The sequence below is a fragment of the Tursiops truncatus genome, chromosome 14 (genome assembly GCF_011762595.2).
Source record: "Tursiops truncatus isolate mTurTru1 chromosome 14, mTurTru1.mat.Y, whole genome shotgun sequence".
NCBI classification, from domain to species: domain Eukaryota; kingdom Metazoa; phylum Chordata; class Mammalia; order Artiodactyla; family Delphinidae; genus Tursiops; species Tursiops truncatus.
The window spans coordinates 11,295,073-11,315,094 of NC_047047.1; the positions used below are offsets into that span (position 1 = coordinate 11,295,073).

General features: G+C 34.6%; 2 protein-coding genes across 4 annotated transcripts in view; both read left to right on the top strand.

The window, feature by feature from the left end:
• Positions 1-20,022, top strand: part of TMEM87B (transmembrane protein 87B) — a 278,511-nt gene that overhangs the window by 199,593 nt on the left and 58,896 nt on the right. The gene's annotated exons all lie outside the window — the stretch shown is intronic.
• The window catches only part of ZC3H6 (zinc finger CCCH-type containing 6), a 52,796-nt gene that overhangs the window by 28,927 nt on the left and 3,847 nt on the right, over positions 1-20,022 (top strand). The window contains exons 4-11 of one of the 3 annotated variants that reach the window (XM_019931048.3): positions 3,288-3,564; positions 6,032-6,165; positions 11,117-11,233; positions 11,859-11,970; positions 14,216-14,325; positions 15,331-15,584; positions 17,431-17,942; positions 18,264-18,506. In XM_019931048.3, coding sequence (XP_019786607.1) covers positions 3,288-3,564; positions 6,032-6,165; positions 11,117-11,233; positions 11,859-11,970; positions 14,216-14,325; positions 15,331-15,584; positions 17,431-17,942; positions 18,264-18,506 — 1,759 coding nt within the window. The remainder of the gene's footprint in view (positions 1-3,287; positions 3,565-6,031; positions 6,166-11,116; positions 11,234-11,858; positions 11,971-14,215; positions 14,326-15,330; positions 15,585-17,430; positions 17,943-18,263; positions 18,507-20,022) is intronic. The other 2 variants (XM_019931049.3, XM_019931050.3) reach the window with 2 other exon arrangements.

Here is a 20,022-nt window from a genome sequence, read left to right on the forward strand (position 1 = left end):
GTGAGGGCTTCAGTATATGAATTTTGTGCCACCTACCTCTTCAAGTGCAAACATTATTTGATGTGTTTTAAACAGAAAAAAAATTAAAACAACATGATATACTTTATGTCTTCCTTAAATATGTTGCACTGTATGAACAGAATCTTCAATCTGAATATTATTTTGTGCTAGAAAAATCCTGATGCTCTCAGGAGCACTGAGGAGTATTCAGGTCAGTGTGCATGTATCTGAAAAACCCCAGACTTTCTGAGTTCTGGTGGGTGGGGGTCGCTAAGGCTTCCGCTTTTTCCAGACTCTGGACTCCTTTTGTTCCCAAAGATTGAAAGGATAGTCAAAAGTGCTGTTGAACCTTTTCAGATGATTTTTCATGCTGGGCTGATGCTTTCAGAGCAAAAACAGCTCCAAGTACTGCTCACTTCTGGGGATTTTCATCTACTCCATGGGAAACGGTTCAGTAATCCTTCACTAATTTGTTAGCTCTCTGATGTCTACAGTGGTCTGAAAGAAATATCTTGTCTATCTTTGCTGCATTTTTTTAGGAGGAGGACTGATCTGAATTAAATTACCTAGTCTGCCATTAGAAGAGAAAGTTCAGGATCATTTCCTTCACATATGGTTTAGTGTTGACTCACTGAGGTTAGAAAGTATATCCTAAAAATCTCATTTGATTAGATAACGAGTATCTACTGTATGACACTTCTACAGTTATAGGCCGACAATAGAATATAGTATTAGCATCTAGCTATTAAATTAGCTATTAAATTAGTACTTAATATATCTCCTTTTTCCTCATCCTTGTTCAGGGTCTCCTGTTCTCTTATTTCATGCTTAGAGTGACAGCCTGTGTAACAGAAACCAAATCTGCCCCCACAGACATTCTAGCAGGTAGATAGCCTAATAATCAATAAGCAAAGTGATTGGAGAAACTATATCCTTCAGTAAAATTTATAGTCTTTTTCATTTCTTTTATCTTTAGGAGGGCTTTTAAAAATACTTGCTAGATCCTTGCTGGTGAGTACATTTTGTTCATTCCAAATGGTGAACATGTGAAGCACGAGGAGATACTCTCCTAGAGAACTGGGGCTGCTCTGTAACCCCTCATTCATTTAGCGCTTCCTGGAGAGCTTGCACCGCATGGGTGGTGCCCTGATGCAAACACTAAGCACTGCAGCAAGCCACATTAGAGTCTGTCACTGCAGAAGAAGCCCTGAGGTTTGCATAATTAGAGGGCTATTAGGATTATTTGCAGTTGGGAAAACAAGGGAGGGATGGATTGAAAGTTTAGGGATAATTCTGCTTGAAAAAGTAGGAATTATGGAGATTATTTTTGTAAAGGCTGTGAAAAATCAGAGAATTGGATTAGTATTAAGACTTAAAGCTTTTGTGAAAAGCATCTAATCTCTAGAGAAAAATTCATACTCGCCCATTAACAGAGAGTAATCCTTGCTCATTAGGCATTGAAATATATTTTTGAAGAATTAATGTAATCACATTTTTTATAAAAGGAAATGTAAGTACCACTCAACTAATAAATCTTCAACTTAATCAAAGCAATTATTTTTTGTTTTATTTTCATAGTGGCTTTTTTTTAAATGTAAGAAACAGTCTTTTGGCTATAATTGTAGATCCCCTTCTGAATTTCTGAAGTGCTAGACTGAGAACAGTTTATAAACTTTAAAAATGTTGCTTAAAAAAATTTGGAAATCTAATATAATGTCTTCAAAATTTAAAACTGATGAGCTAATTGATTTTCTTGATTGCTTTATATACTTTTTCTCTATTTTATAATTGCTGAAAAGGACTTAATATTTCTCTGAATTTTACTTTTTTTTGAATTTTATTTTATTGTTACTTTTTATAGAGCAGGTTCTCATTAGTTATCTGTTTTATACATATTAGTGTATATATGTCAATCCCAATCTCCCAGTTCATACCACCACCACCACCACCCGCCCCCCCACCCCCGCATTCCCCCCATGGTGTCCATACGTTTGTTCTCTACATCTGTGTCTCTATTTCTGCCCTGCAAACCAGTTCATCTGTACCATTTTTCTGGGTTCCACATATATGAGTTAATATACGATATTTGTTTTTCTCTTTCTGACTTACTTCACTCTGTATGTTCTCTGCATTTTATTAAAAACACAGTCTCGTGTTGGTATTCTGCCAGGGCAGTGTTTTTATATCACATTTTAAATGTACTAAACTGAAAATGAGTCATGGTCTGACTTTTTCTAGATCCTCAAGCTGTAATTATGTGCAATTTTTTTTGCGGTACGCGGGCCTCTCATTGTTGTGGCCTCTCCCATTGCAGAGCACAGGCTCCAGATGCATAGGCTCAGTGGCCATGGCTCATGGGCCCAGCCGCTCTGCGGCATGTGGGATCCTCCCGGACCGGGGCAAAACCCGTGTCCCGTGCATCGGCAGGCGGACTCTCAACCACTGCGCCACCAGGGAAGCCCTATGTGCAATTTTTTTCTTGCTTTCTTATAAAAAAATTGACAATAGATATGATAGAAGTAATAAAAATATTTCAGTAAATAGAGATATACTTGAATACTGTCATTAAATGAACTTCTAGGACTACAATGTATTTTTTGTTTTTACATGCTTTAGTAAAAAGCAATAAAATTAATAATAAGTGCAATAAATATATATAAGTGCAATAAATAGTTTCTAATGAGCAATTTATTCATTAGATGTTTTTTACTATTAGGGAAATCTCTGTTTTTTCTATTAGACCTCAAATATAAATATTTTCTTTTTACAAATTTGACTTTACATATAGTTTTTTAATTAAATATAATATGCTTAAACGTGTCATGTGGGAATTTTTGAATCTTAGGAGACTCTATATATTTTCTACCCTTGCTCCAAGCTATTTCACTATTTTTTTTTTCTGTTTTCAAAAAGACCTCTTCAGTTTTTTGGAGACGGAATTTTTGTATGACAGTATGGATTTTAAAGTACTCTTATGTGTATAAATATCGAGGCATGGAGCATGAGAAACATAAGACATGGGCATGGAAAACAAAAAGTGAACAAGACACACTCTCCAGCAATGTTCTATGAACATTATAATGTTTAATAACATCAGAGTAGCATTTAGCTTTTTGAACTTAGTTTTAAATAGTGCCATAGATAAGTTCTAACCAAGAGGCAGAACTAATAACTGTCTTTTCCCCTTCTTTCTCCCAGCTTTCTGGGGGGGAAAAGATGTCCTGTGTTACTATCAATTCCTATATATAACTGAAAAATCTTGGTAATGGTTGTGCGTTTTCACTTAGCATGGACATATATCAGGAAGCTACATGGCATCAAAGAAGAGTCAACATAACAGAAAATTTAGAAGTAAAGAATATGATGAGTACAGTACCTACAGTGATGATAACTTTGGTAACTACAGTGATGACAACTTTGGTAACTACAGTCAGGAAACAGAGGAAGATTTTGCCAGTCGGCTGAAACAATACAGGCAAGCTAAAGAAACCTCAAATACTGCTTTAGGATCATCCTTTTCTAAAGAACCAGGGAAAAAACAAAGATTGAAAGGGATTCAGCAAGGTAAGTTTGAAATTGTCTGTTTTTTAATATGAGAACCTTATTAAAACAGGTAAATATGAAGTAAAATCTTAAATTTCTTTGCCCTTTCTCATGATCAGCTTATTCCTGTGCTTCCTGAATTCGTTTTTTTTTTATTTGTAGACCTTGAGGACAAAAATCTACAAATATTTCAATCTGCATGATATTTTAAAATTTGAATCTAAAAGATTTCTTAATATTTTTAAAGTGTATAAAAATGTAAAACAACTTTCCTGTTATGTTTTTCCCCTCCCTTCTATATGGTATCAGTATACTGAAAGAAATAACCTACCTTTTTCAGCTGTCTCTGTTACTCTGGGTTACTTTATGTTTTAGACCTGTTAAGGACAGAATCCTGGGAAGCTATTCTTTTATTAGGCTTTAAAATGTAGTGATCATCTTCACTATGTAAATGTACTCAGGACTATAGACATCCTTCAGGATCAGAAATAAGAACATAATCTAAAGAAATTTCTGGAGTGATAACCTATTCATCTGCTATATTGAGGTACATCGTCCCTGGAGAGACCAGTACAAGATTGCCATAGAAATTATGGGTAACATCAGGGTCAAATCAGCCTTAAGAACTGTCCAGTCAATATGTCTGCTTCAAGAAAACTGGAGCGAGATGAGGCTGAGGTGAAGTAGTGAGCACCAAGCCCTATGTAACTATCATTTAATTATCATTGAAAAAAGGAATCAGTTACGAGTAAATTTGGTTATTTTTATGGCTTTATTTTTTCTTGATTTCCAAGTAAAATTCCTTTGAAAAATGTGGATCTAGGCTTTGTTGAACTAAAGAGACAGGAATTTGTCTATGCATATGCTATTGTAATTAGTAAGTTTGTTCCTGGAGTCCAGACATAGTGGTGTCAGGGATCATTCCACTTGGGGAATAAGGGGAATGTAGAGGCCTTGTTCATCCCTTCCCACCTGGGGTTCTTCCTTTCAAACTCTTTCTGTTTGTTCTGTTAAAGAATTGAGTATTGCATTTTATTTTGACTTTCATTTTTCCCCCAGAATTATGAAAATAATATATGGTCAAATGTAGAAAACTTTTTCTATGTGTAGAAAAGATAACCCAGCAAAGATCAAAGATAAAACAAAAGCAGTTTGAATCCCTACTCCCAGAGACAATTACTATTAATATTTTTGGTATACTTTGTTTTTTTTTTTTTTTTTTGGCTGTGCCACAGCTTGTGGGATCTTAGTTCCCCAACCAGGGATCAAACCCAGGCCCCCTGCAGTAGAATCACGGAGTCCTAACCACTGGACTGCCAGGGAATTCCCCGGTATACATTCGTCTAGAATTTTTTGACAATTATTTTTTAACAAAAAACTATATACACTGTTATAACTTGTTTTTCTCCCTTAACTGTGAATTGTACCTCAGTCATTCTGATGTTAATGAGTAGATTTTAATGTCTACATTCTATTCAATTAAATAGATATGGCATAATTTGTCTACTAAACTGTTAGGTTTGTTTGTTAGTAATTATTTGGGATTTAAGTTGCACCCATTTTTAAAAATTCTGTGATTAACCCTGCATATTTATACACATCTTGGCAAACATTTTTTTTTTGAGAGTAAATGCTGAAATATAGAATTGAGTCAAAAGACATAGCTACATTTGAAGATTTTTGATCCATTTACAAAGTTGATATCCAAAAAGGTGATGTAGCCATTTATAACACCCCTGCCAGTGTGTGCAAATGCCAATTTCTCCAAATCCCTACCAACATTATTCTATGAGGTGAAAATAGTTATCTTTAAATTTTTAATTTCTTTGATTTCCTTAATGAAGTGAAACATTTTTCTATATATCTATTGGCTATTTTGTAGGTTTAATATCATTAGAAAACTTATTAGTTCAGTATGACTTTGATATAATGAGAAATCACTTTGTATTGTAACTTACTACCCTAATATATAATTTTAGTCATTTGAGTATCTCTTTAGAGACTTTTAAATATCAAGTTTTTCAAAAGTAAAAGACAAGTATAAATTTTGCTTGGAGATATATGTGATGTCTGTTCAACATTATCAGTAGAAACTCAATTTGCCACAAATTAATCACGAATACCTACAATGTCTTCCTTAGAGATGAATGTAATATTTAATTCTCTTAAAAACAGAAAACATTGTTAATTGCTTATTCTAAGGAAAATTGAGAAGAATAAAACTAGATTTGACCTCTCCAGCCATGTATATGTCCTTGTTTCTTGCCTTCCTTATGTTGTTAACATCCCTTAAGAAACAAAACAATAAGGAGCAGTACCCACGAAGTAAAATGTAAAGACTGAATTAATTGTTTTCACTGAATCTAAAGGGAAAAAAAGAATACACTGTACATTATAGACTATTTAAAATAAGCTATTCCCTGTAAACTAGTAGATTGTCTAGTGTGCTGTTTTTTTAACTATCTGAAGTACATTTTAACTTTTTTAGGTATTGAACAGAGGGTTAAAAGTTTTAATGTTGCTCGTGGACGCGGCTTGCCGAAGAAAATCAAACGCAAAGACCGTGGAGGAAGGGCCAATAAAGGGCCTAATGTGTTTTCAGGAACGGATGACTTTCAAGAGGTACTGAGAATTTATATATAATGAGGAGAGGAGCTTTTCCGTTTTGTAACTTATTTGGCTGCAAAAGAAAGCATTGTGATTTTTTTTTAATTTATTTATTTAATTTATTTACTTTTGGCTGCACTGGGTCTTCGGTGCCACGCGTGGGCTTTCTCTAGTTGCGGTGAGCGGGCTTCTCACTGAGGTGGCTTCTCTTGTTGAGGAGCACGGGCTCTAGGTGCGCGGGCTCAGTAGTTGTGGCACGTGGGCTCAGTAGTTGTGGTGCACGGGCTTAGTTGCTCCGTGGCATGTGGGATCTTCCTGGACCAGGGCTTGAACCCATGTCCCCTGCACTGGCAGGTAGATTCTTAACCACTCTGCCACCAGGGAAGCCCAGCATTGTGATTTTAATGCTACTTTCCTAGTAAATGAAAATTTTCCAGTTCAGATCGAATGAGTATAGATGAACTCCAGGAAAGAAGTATTGTTTTAATTAGTTTTGGTAGTAGCACACAGATGCACGTTTTGGTGCCCTCGGAATAAAATCGGTAAGTTGGAAAGCACCTCAAAATAAAATTGATATGTCTGAAAGCAAAAATGTTTGTTCTGTTAGTTCTCTGTTGTACTTTCCTTTCCTAGGAGTCACGGTCCCTAGATGCAAATGGCAATAAAATGCTAATAGCTCAATACGTAGCAGGACCAAGAAGGGAGATAGCAGTAAATTCACTTACTTATTACAGTTGAAATCATTAAAAGAGAAAAAAGGAGGTATAAATGGTTGGAAAGATGAATTTATGAATTATGTGTATAGTAGGTATTGAATAAATACATGTTGAATTGAACTGAACTCTGAACAGTACATTTCAACCTTGTAGCGACTTTCTGGATTAGAGTGGTCCAATTCCTGTATTCTGCCACTGTTCCAGTAAGATTTGATTGAATTGTACAGAGCAAGGGTGGGTTATCAGTAGCTGCAACCTTGATTGATAGAAAAGGGATAGTAGGGGCTTCCCTGGTGGTGCAGTAGCTAAGAATCTGCCTGCCAATGCAGGGGCACGGGTTTGAGCCCTGGTCCGGGAAGATCCCACATGCTGCGGAGCAGCTAAGCCCGTACGCCACAACTACTGAGCCCACGTGCCACAACTACTGAAGCCCACGCGCCTAGAGCCTGTGCTCCGCAACAAGAGAAGCCACTGTGATGAGAAGCCCGCGCACCACAACGAAGAGTAGCCCACACTCACCACAACTAGAGAAAGCCTGTGCACAGCAGCAAAGACCCAATGCGGGCAAAATTTTTTTAAAAATTAAAAAAAAAAGAAAAGGGATAGTAACATATTATAATTGGAAAATGCTCAGTTTTCTCATTTCTGGGTTTAAAGATAATGGGCAAAGATTTCTTAATATGTACTCATTAAGGTACTACTTAGGGAGTTGTTAACAGAAAAAAGAAGTTTGGGCCCAAATGAATTTGTGAAACCCAGCACATGCTACGCTACTCTTGGGGATTCTCAGTCAACATTAATGTATTAAACACTCTGAGCAGGTTAGGCATAAAGAAGTCTGTTTTACTTTGTTCAACCCATCATTTTCAAAATTTACTTGACCATGAACTCTTTTTCCTACACACCTACTAACATTTACTCTTAACTCACCGCTCCATGGAAACAAACTTAGAATTTCTGGGTGACTATAACCTGCCTGTCCATCTTTCTAGACACGTGTAGATGTCTAGGATGTGCTGCTTTCACTAGACGAAATTAGTGTGAATGTTTTCTAAGTAAGTCTTCTTCTATATTCAGTACTTATACCCTATATGTGAAAAAATATTAGCTTCCGAGGAAGTGTGGCGTTGATCATGTTACTGCCTATCTCTGAGCTTCAGTTTGCTCGATCTGTAAAATTAGAGTACAGTATTAATTCTAATGGCCTCTTCAAGCACTAACATTTTAGATGTTTGCAGATCTGGGCTGCAACTAAAAGATTTCTTTATCATGTAGTAGAAAATCAGAATAAATTCTTTCTTTTACATTTATCAGATTTAGAATATGTTTCCTTTCTTTATCAAGATTAAAATATGTTATTAACACTATGTCAGTTTATTGGCTCTCATGAGAGATTTCTTCTTACGGTTCCAGAAACAAGCAGGAGCGTGTCAGAGTCCAAGGAAGCAGCTCATGTTCAGGAGTGCTTTGGTGGAGGCCCATCCAGGGTAGAGTGAACATACTTGGAGTGGCCAACATAGACCCATTTTTACCCTTGCCTTTTCAAGGAGTATAATATCCTCCAAAGGCCAGATAAATTTAGGAATACCTGCATGTCCACACTAATTTTCTTGAAAACTCAAGTATAGTCACAGAACATGCAAACTTTTGATGGATTTTAAAGCCTTATTCAGTCTTTTGGCCATAAAACTCCTAAAATTTTTTAGTCTTTATAGTAGCTATTAAATTTTTTTTATAAATACATATTCTTTTCCCAGTAGATCCTTTAATTTCCTCCTCCTTTTAGTATATTTAAAAAATCTTTTATGCTCTTGTTCCCTATACCAATATAATACATCCTCTAGAGTAAATAAATTTTAAAATCACCAAGTGGATAGTTTGGTTTTTCCCTCCCTTTCTCTGTCTTTTCCTTCTCTCTCTTTCTTTCTTTCTTTCTTTTTTTTTTTTCTGGCCACACCGCACAGCTTGCGGGATCCTAGTTCCCTGACCAGGGATCAAACCCATGCCCCCCTGCGGTAGAAGCGCAGAGTCCTAACCCTGGACCACCAGGGAATTCCTTCTCCCTCTTTCTTGAATTGTGTTTTCTTTGAAACAGTGTGATACAGTGCAAAGAGTTCTATCTTGATTCTCCTAACATGAAACGTAAACTTTGGCAAGTCACTAACTTCACTAATCTTCAGTTTTCATATTTGTCCAGTAAGGGTGATGAACTAGATTACTTCTGTCATTCTTCCAGCTCTTATAGTTCATAAAAGATCTTAAGGATAGAGGACAACACAACATTGTGAATCAGCTATACTCCTATATAAAATAAAAATTAAATTAAAAATTTTTTAAATGTATAGAGGACATTTGTGGTTCTTCTGTATGCTCAAGCTTAAAAGACCTTCTAGGCACTTTATTTTATCCTGAAATTTTGTTCAAGTTGCTTTAGATTTTCTAGAATACCTTGATTTTTCCCATAGTTTTCCCATAGTTATGGGTACTGCAGTACTTGCTACTTGTTTAAACAGAACTAAACTGGAAAAAAACAGCCCCCAGCGATCCTCCGTTAAGACAACGAGGTGTATCATTAGAAAGTAACATAGAAAGAGTAAGTTATTAATGAAACATAGGTACAACTTGGTACATTTTTCAGCGTTTTTTTGGGGGGGAGGGTGATTACCTAATATTTTTACTTTTTAATTTCAGAGTTATATTCCTCAGGTTGGCTCATTGACTTTGCACAATGCACTCTCTTTGGCTGCCTATTTTATTACAGCCACAGTTCCTTGTACAGAAGGCATATGTGAACTGGTCATTTATATCTACCTGTTCTAAGTGAGCCTAGAAATAGAAAATGTTTGTAAGTAAAATTTACGTAGATTTAAGACATTTTAAATGATCCCATCAGAGTAGAGTATAAGCAGTTTCTTTGCGTTTTCCTTGGGCAATTTGGGTATATATATGTATTTTTTTAAAAGAACCTCAAAGATTCTCTATTTTCCTGGTATTCTTGTACTTTTTTTCAGAATCCTTCTAGTAAAATGTATATTTCATCAGTTGGGAGCCCTGAGGGTCAGATTTAAGTTTAGCCATCTATTTCCTTAAGTGTTTGCTGAGAGGCAGTTTCCTGTTTTCAGTAGATTGTGCTTTGTTCTCCATCTTCTAACAAATTGAGGGAAAAGGGAAAACTGATATCACATCAGAAGAGCAAATATCAATAGTTATTAAGCTCCTCGATGTTCAAGGCACTGTGCATGCTAAGAGCCTGAAAAACAGTGATATTTTATAGCACTCATGAGTGGAAGTCCTTAGCTTGGCTAAGCTTCATACTCTCTTGCTACTCCACCCTCTTATACTTGTAGCAAAAGTTGAATAGGAGACTGAGGAGAAGAACTAAGAAAAACAGGTAGGGCTGTGAGATTTTCTACCACATACTAATTTTTCTTAATTTTCTTAATTTAAAAGTTAAAGATAATGCATCCTCCATTTTTTTCCTATAGAAAGTACAAAATAACCACACACGCAAGCAATCTATAATTTTTTAGAGATATACCTAGAGACATACACTGTTAAAGGTAGGGGTATATTCTTTTAGTCTTTTTCTTTGTCTTTATTATTATAAACTGGGGTCACATTTTCACTTGGTAAGGTATTGTGAACATTTTCTTATGTCCCCAAATTGTCTTTCCATCCCATGATTTTTTAATGACAGTATAATATTCTACCACCTAAGTGTATCATAATGTGTTTGACTTGTCTCCTAGTTTTGGATGGGTACAGTATTTCTAGATTTTGTTTTGTTTGTTTGTTTTACTTGTAAATAATTCTGCAGTAGTTATTTTTGTGAATAACTCTTTGTGTGCCTTCCTGATAATTCCTTCAGAATAATCCTGAAAAGTACAAATTTTGTGTCAAACAGTATGGATATTGTACGTCTTCCATCAACAGTACACGAGAGTAAATATTTTATTGTACCTTTGCCAAAGTATTATTGTTAATTTTCAAGATTTTCATAATTTTATTTTGAAAAATGTAGTTGTATGTCCTCATTAAATTAGAAATAGCGTTCTTTGCAACTACTAGTATAGCAATAAGCACTTTTCTAGAAGCATATCTCTCTCCAAGTAAATGAATAGCATCAGAATGTCCAGTCTTCACTACTTTTAATAATCAATGTATACTGCTTTCTAGATTCATTTGACTATACATTTTAATACCTTTTTACTACTTCATATGTTTTATTTAAATAATTTTTTTTCTTGCAGTATAGTAAACCAGGGAAAAAATGGAAGGTTATGACTCAGGAATTTATTAATCAGCACACAGTGGAACATAAAGGAAAACAAATCTGTAAATACTTTCTGGAAGGGAGATGTATTAAGGTAAATTTATAGGGGTATCATAAATCATTTTAACTTCTGAAATAATCTTTAAAATGTAAAGTCATTTTAGGGGGTGGTTAGTTTTTTCATTTCTCATATACTTGTAATAAAACTGGTTCTTCAAAATGTATCTTGCATTGAATACTGTATATCAGAACTCATTTAATTATATTCTGGGGCAGTAATATAACTTGTTGAAATGAGATTTTATTTAACAAACACATGATGCTGACTGTATGGCAAGTACTGTTCAAAGTAGATTACTAATATTAAATGTTTTAATCTTTACAGTGACACAGTGAATTGTAGTCACTGTTATTATCCTCATTTTTAACATGGCCAAACCAGGAGGTTAAATAAGTCCCCAGAGTAGCTCAGCTACAAATGGTGAGTGCTGGTGGAGCCAGGCAGTATCCTCTGAGGTCATGCTGACTGTGCTGGCTCTCTGCAAAGAGCCACATCCACTGTCTTGGGCAAGAATTCTAAGGACTGTTCGAATTATTATTAGCTCATTATTTAAAGACTGGAGATATGACCATAGTTCTACCATGAAACACCATGGAGAAAATTCAATTCAGTGGTTTCTTTTTTTTCCCTCTTTCTTCTTTTCTTTTTTTGTGAACAGGGAGATCAATGTAAATTTGATCATGATGCAGAGTTGGAGAAGAGAAAAGAGATCTGCAAATTTTATTTACAAGGATATTGTACCAAAGGAGAGAACTGCATTTATATGCATAATATCCTTTATTAAAAACATGTTAACCAAAATATTGTAGTTTTCAAGCATCACTGAGACTTTAAAAATCATAAGTACAACCCAGAAAGCCTAGTTTGGTTTTAAATTTAAAATAGCACGTTATATAAACCAGGTCTAATCAGCCTTTGCACTTCAAAAGGGCAAACTGAATTTTTTTCTTTAGGGAAACGAAATAACTTCCCTTTGGAAAAAAATCTATGAAATAAATATACTTCATATTTAATATACTCAGCTTATAAGTATTTCAAGAGACTGTGCTTCCTGAAGGAGTAGTTCGCAACATATTTATTCTGTGACTAAATGATTATTTACTTAGGTTCATAAGTAATAAATTGTCATTGTTGGAAATTATTAAACCAAAGTCTTATCAAATCTTACCACCTAATGATAAGCACTATATATTCTTCCCTACTTCTCCCTTTGGAAATCTATACATTTCAGTTGTATTCCTACCTCTACCCCTATGGCATTTCACTATATATGGTCCTTTAAAAAAATAAATAAATAAAAATAAATAAATAAATAAAAATAAATAAATAAATATATATATATATATATATATATATATATATATATATATATATATACTGTCCTTCAGTAAGGACCTTATTTTTTTCCAAATGGTTAGCACATTGTCCCCTCTTCACAGATTTAAAAGATCACCTTAACCATATTCTAAATTTTCCTCTGTGCATAATTCTGCTTCTATACTACTGTTACACGTTGTGCTCTTTGACCATTCCCCTCTGTAATATTATATTTGATATTTACTAGGGCAGATACTCCTTTTTTCTTTATCAAAATGTTATGATAAATTTGTCTTATTCAATCAAAGAAAATTTTTTTTCAGATTTGACGTACTTCTTTAGAAACCAGATACCTTACTGAACTGTTTCTTAAAGCTTTCCATCTATTCTTATGTTTTTCTCCATAGTCATGCCATCTGTGGGATGACAATTTCAACTGTATTGTCCATACTTCCAGAAAAATGTTAAATAATAGTGATTGTGGCAGCATAATACATGTTTCAAAGATAATGCCCTTTTGCTTTGGCTGTAGTTTTAATATTGATTTTTTTTAAAACTCAAGTATGTATATCCTTATTTTACTAACAGTTTTTAATATCAAAAAAAGATCTTGAATTTTATCAGTTGCCTTTTGTATCTGCTAAGATGATCACATGATTTTTCTCTCTTGACCTTATCAATGTGATGATTACAATAATAAATTTCCTAAAACTACCCAGAAATTTCCAGAACATACACTACCTGAAAATGGTATATTTTTCACTATACTTCTAGATTTAATATTTTCTTTAGAAGTTTGTCTCTAAAATTTTAAGTAAGATTAGCCTGTAGTTTTCATTTTTGGGATATTTGACATATCAGACCCCTTTATTTTCTTCATAGATATGAGCTCTTGCTACAAAATTTATTTGTTCTATATTTTATTTTATTGAGTAAAGTAACAGAGTTTACATAATTAAATTACACTATAATATTTGCTATAGCCATCATAAATATTTTTACTTTAAAAAATTGTTTTCTTGAAAAAGAATAGATACATATATGTGTAACTGAATCACTTTGCTGTATACCTGAAGCTTACACAACATTGTAAATTAACTATACTTCAATTAAAAAAATGGTTTTTGAGAAAAAAGAATATTAATGGAATTAGCTAATTATCCAAGCTTAACATTTATACTTAACATTTCGTATCATGGTACTCTCAACAAACTATTGAAACTTTAACATGACTCTTTTGATCAGTGGTGAAGGCATCTAGATTTTGCACAGAATTTTTGGCATAATTTATATTATGGTAATTTGGGAGATGATTTGTAAAATCTTGACCCAAAGCTCTTTCTAAGGAAGTCTGTGTTAATTACCCACATTACTAACTCTGTTATGATAGAAGATATAAACATTTATCACTGACAGAAAAAAATAACAGGTAATATAGTTTGTACAGTCAAGTTTTTTTTAAATACAAAAGTTAAGCTCTTAAAAAATGTTTTCTAGTTTTAATAGAGTAGAGGAGACTTAAAATTTTTTGAATGTTTTGCCATGTATTTAAAATATTTAAAATTTAAAAAATTGTGTGATTATAGAAAATTTAGTACAGTATTAGTAATAAAGTCATTGATTCAGCAGTTATGTTTTTGTGTATAAAAATATGAGAGTTTGATTTTACGTGGTCTATTCCTTAATATTTTTATTTACATGAATTTCCATGCAAGTTCTATCATAGTGGAGCAAAATGTTACCAAGGAGACAACTGTAAATTTTCACATGATGATCTCACTAAAGAAACAAAGAAACTTTTGGACAAAGTGAGTAATATTTTTGTACCTTGATTACAGATTCATTTGACTTGAATCATGTTTTATAAGTCATAGTTTATAAAACTCTGCTGAGAGATCAAGGACTTGTTAGTTTATGTTTTATTCTGTTAATGTAATGTGTTAGAAAAGCAGGAATATTGGACTCAGAATTAAGAATCTTTTGTTCTTAAAAGATTAAATTATGTGATGTATATGAAACACTTCATACCACTCCTAGTAAATAGTAAATGCTCAATAGTGGCACCTGTTATAGTATCCTTTACTTATTAATGATAGTAAGTAATACAATTGCCTTAACCTTAAAAAAAAACAGAATCTTTTGTTCTTATCATTGTTCTGCCATTAAAAAACCTAATTTTTTGAACCAGTCCCTCATAAATTTTATTTCTCTCAGTTGAGCTTCTGTTCAAATGCAGTTTATTTATTTTCCAATTTTACTGAGATATAATTGGCATACAGCACTGTATAAATTCAAGGTGTACAACATAATGATTTGACTTACATACATCTTGAAATGATCATCACAGTAAATTTAGTGAACATCCATCATCTCACATAGATACAAAATTAAAGAAGTAGAAAAGATTTTTTTCCTTGTGATGAAAACTCTTGGGATTTACTCTCTTAACAGCTTTTATATATAATATACAGCACTGTTAATTACATTTACCATGTTATACTTTACATCCCTAGTACTTATTTATCTTATAGCTCGAAGTTTGTACCTTTTTAGTACCTTCATCCAGTTCTTCCTCCCACTACCTTGGTAACCACAAAATTTGACCTCTAAAAAAGCTAATTTACTTTAAGAAATATCCTTTACCTCTTTGAACCTCATATTCTTTATAAAAAAGTAGTTAGCTATCTCTGATCTATTTCAACTTTAATATTGTATTTTTCTATTGACAAAACTAGTTTACTCAAGTCGTCACAGTTTTAAATGTGAGGAAGAAAGCTTGTTTTGAAATAGTAATCCTTGCCAATTATTTTTAGGTGTTGAATACTGAAGAAGAAGCTACAAATGAAGATGAAAGAGAGTTAGAAGAACTTAGAAAGCGTGGCATAACTCCTCTTCCCAAACCGCCTCCAGGAGTTGGGCTTCTGCCAACCCCACCAGAGCATTTTCCCTTTTCTGATCCCGAAGATGATTTTCAGACAGATCTCTCTGATGATTTCAAGAAAATTCCATCTCTCTTTGAAATAGTTGTAAAACCTACTGTGGATTTAGCACATAAAATTGGGAAGAAGTAAGTTAAATTTTTCAAAAAATGGCTGCATTTTCCCCCTAAAAATTCTTATTAAGAAACTAACTTGTATTCCATGTCAATCATATAATTAAACTTAGGTAGAGGTAGCAGATGTCTGGCATGCACCCCAACTGCTGCTTCCCACTTCCTTTTTGCCCCACCCTCTGCTGCCTGCCATGCCATCAGTGCTTTTCTGTACAGAATCCTTAACACAGCTTCAGAAACCTCTCCACACACTAATCCTGAAGGGCACTGCCAGGTGGATGGAACTGGCATTCCTACCACCTTGTTATGAGGCAGGACTGTCACTGATAACATCTTCAAATAGTGGGTAATATGTCTCCAGCATATTCATTCTTTTAGAGAAGTCGTTCCTTGGGCTGTTAGAGGAAAACCTCTGGATAAGGCTGCATCCAAGTTTGCATTTTCCGGTCCTGTTTCCCATCCACCAGGGTCTGTGCACCTGGGCTCTAAGTCCCATTGTTGATTATTCTTTTAATCCTGAAGACTCGGGGAAGCAATGAGATCTCAGCAATTGAGGAATAAGAAATCTGTAGCAAATATCACAGTTAATATGAGCCATTAAAAGTATTTCTATTGGGCTCCCCTGGTGGCGCAGTGGTTGAGAGTCCGCCTGCCGATGCAGGGGACACGGGTTCGTGCCCCGGTCCGGGAAGATCCCACATGCCGCGGAGCGGCTGGGCCCGTGAGCCATGGCAGCTGAGCCTGCGCGTCCGGAGCCTGTGCTTCGCAACGGGAGAAGCCACAACAGTGAGAGGCCTGCTTACCGCAAAAAAAAAAAAAGTATTTCTATTAAAGTCAAGAAGAAGACAAGTCTGTCCACTGCTTGGCTAAATATTATAGATTAGATCCTAGTCAATGCAAAAAGAGAAAGATAGAATAGATATGATTAGAAATGGTGGGGCAGACTCATTATTTGGGCATTTTCCCTTAGTAAACCCAAAGGAATCACTGACAAAACTATTAGAAGTTGTACAGTTGTTCCTGGGTGTCTCAGGAGGATTGGTTACAGGAGCTCCATGGATACCAAAATCCACAGATGCTCAAGTCCTTTATATTAAAATGGTGAAGTATTTGCGTATAACCTTCATACATACTCCCGTATACTTTAAATAATCTCTGGATTATCTGTAATACCTAATACAATGCAAATGTTATGTAAATAGTTGTAAATACAATGTAGATACTATGTAAATAGTTGCTGGAGTACATACAGCAAATCAAGTTTTGCTTTCAGAACTTTTTGCAATTTTTTTCTTCTGAATATTTTCGATCTGCAGTTGGTTGAATCTGTGGATGCAGAACCTGCCGATATGGAGGCCCAACTGTAATTAAATTAGTAAGATGCCCAGAAAGAAGAGCAACATTCAAAAACTAAAATCTTTTCATGTCAAGCAATAACCAATTAGAAATTATAATACAAGCAGTACGTTTATATCGTATAATTCTAATTTTGTTATAAAAAGGTCTGTGTGTACCTAGAAAAAGGATTAGAAGAGAACCAATCAAAAAGTTTATCTCTGGGTGATAGGATTAGAGATGAATCATATTTATCTTTGTATTTTTCTATATTTTTGAAAACATCAATATTAAGTTTTAGAACAGATGATAGTAAGCAGCAATTTAGAAAACTTGTGTGCTAAAATGAAGGCAAGATACATATGTTGGTGTTTCTACTTATAGATAATATGGAATAAATTGCTTCTTAAAAATATAGTTTTCTCTTCTGATACTGTAAAACATTCAACCAATATCTATTTAGAAATGTAACATTCTTGTTTGCCTCTTTTCTTTGAACTAAGAAATATTATTCTTTTGTCTACAGGCCACCAGCATTTTATAACAGTGCCTCACCACCAGGACCACAATTTCAGGAAAGCAGCCCACATACTCAACATATGTATAGTTCTGGGTCAAGTCCAGGTCCCGGACCTAATATGTCTCAGGGACACAATAGTCCTGTGATGCACCCAGGCTCCCCTGGACATCATCCATGCGCAGGACCTCCTGGTCTACCAATGCCGCAGAGCCCACCTTTGCCGCCTGGTCCACCTGGAATTGTAGGCCCTCACAGTCAAGCGGGAGTACTTGTTCAACCGGATACACCTTTGACACCACCAAATATGAGTGGTGCTTACCATTGCCCTGGCTTTCCAGAACACATGATGAAAGTACCTAGAGAGAATCACTGTTCTCCAGGTTCATCACACCTGCAAAGTCCTGGTGAAATGCAGCTCAATACCAATTATGAGTCCTTACAAAACCCAGCTGAGTTTTATGACAATTACTATTCACAGCATGCTGTACATAATTTTCAGCCACCCAATAACTCTGGTGGTAAGCTTACCTTTTGAAATAACTCATTTCTAATTTAAAATATCTGGAGTCCTATTTTTCTTTAAAAGCATGGAAAGAATGCATGTTTTAAATAAAGCAACGTAAAATGTGATGAAATTGAAACATTAAAATATGATTTAAATTTAACCAAATATTTGTAACAATAGACCTTTAGATAACCTTGAAAAGTGCTTACAATCACATAATAATCTGATAATCAAATGTGATATTACTGTAACTCAATTTCTTACAACTCACAGTGGTACTTGTCTAGTGGAGTTTTACGCTAAATCAGTGTCTCTTTCCGTGTTATGTATGTAGATGGGACGTGGCATGGTGAATTTGCCCAGCATCAGCCTCCTATCGTTCAAGACTCACCTACCCGCGGGAGTGGGTCTGACAGCAGCAGTAATGTGACAGGCCATGGCCCCCTGCCTGCACCAGGTCTCCTCCCTGCAGTGCAGAGAGCTCTTTTTGTTAGACTTACTCAGAAATACCAAGAAGATGAAGAACCAGGCAGCACCCAACCTCAGAGGGCACCAAGCAAGGAAGAAGGTGTGTCAGGTGGTATGATAGCATCTTACCTATTTGGATCACTCAGTTCCTGAAATGGTCTTGAATAAGTTAAAATTTGAAAAAGGAGTTCCTGTGAACTATCTATTCTATTTCCAATTTATCTCATAGCTCCTATCTTCTTGGGATTGATTGTAGTTTCCAGTGCCATTGATGCATTAGTAGTTAATTGCAAAGGGTTTGATTTGAAGCAATAAAGAGACTGAAGCTGGAGTGTGAGGCCTGGGCAAGCAGACTTGCTATTATGCCTTTTTTCTTTTTTCTTTTTTAAAGAAAATAAATAGAACAGGAACAAGATACCTTCCAGTTCAGGAATTTTAACCTGTAACTCAAGCTCAAAGTTATTTGATTATTAGATTTTCATGGGCAGAGGCTGTATACTTCAGGTTCTGCTATGTTATTAAGGAATATTATTTTTAATTTAAAAGACTACGTGGGGACACTAAGTTTCCCTTAGTATTTTTGATATTGATATGTGTACAGCAATTAGTTAACTCAGTTAAGGGCAGAGAACTTTAAATCACCCAGTTCTTCTTATGAATTACAAAATTGATGTTTGGCCACTCTTAAACATGAAATTTAGGGCTTCCCTGGCAGTCCAGTGGTTAAGAGACTGCACTTCCACTGCAGGGGAGACGGGTTTGATCCCTGGTCTGGGAAGTTTTGCATACCTCGAGGTGCAGCCAAAAAACAAAGCCCCATGAAATTTATGAATAACTATGTAAAACTAGATAACACTAGGTAGCTACAAGCTATTATATAAACATTGTTATGTTTTCAAAAAAGGTGTTATTAACTCTTCATTTATTTAGCATGACAGGGAAATGAGGAATTTCTAATAAGTTAATTCCTGTAAAATTTATGTGTACTCTTTTAGGTGCTAATTTTAATACGCAGCCATTTTAATGGTAATCTTTCTTGAAAGTAACAAAGCTTTCTTTATGTTTTCATAGATAAGAAAATTAAAACTTTTCTACATGATACAAAATTTTATACTATAATACTATAAAATTGGTAATGTTTTATGAGGCTTGTTTTCTCGGAATACAGAAAACTTCTTAAACAGCTAGGTTTTTTGTGTTTTTGTTCATTGTTAGAAATTTTATTGCCTTTATAAATTTTATTTGTCCTTTGATAAAATGCTCATAGAAACCTCTTAACTATCATTTTCTGTCTAATATCTGCTTTCCACTGACCTTTCTCTACTGTTCTACTTTCTTTCTGCTCTATATTCATTCTTATTCCAAAAAGAATTTAAGACTGCTTATAAAATACATTGATATGAAAGTGAAAATAAAATAGCATCTTACCTATTTGGATCAGATTTGGATTGTCTTACCTATCTGGATCAAGTACCAAATTCTATGAGGAGTGAAGCTCCTATACAGAAATATTTAAAATAACTACAACAGCTGAAAGTGAATCACAAGTCTAGCTCTAGACTTCCTGGAAGTCAAAGGAAAAAAAAAAGAAAAGAGATCCGGTGTCTAGAAGTAGTTTTTTCAGA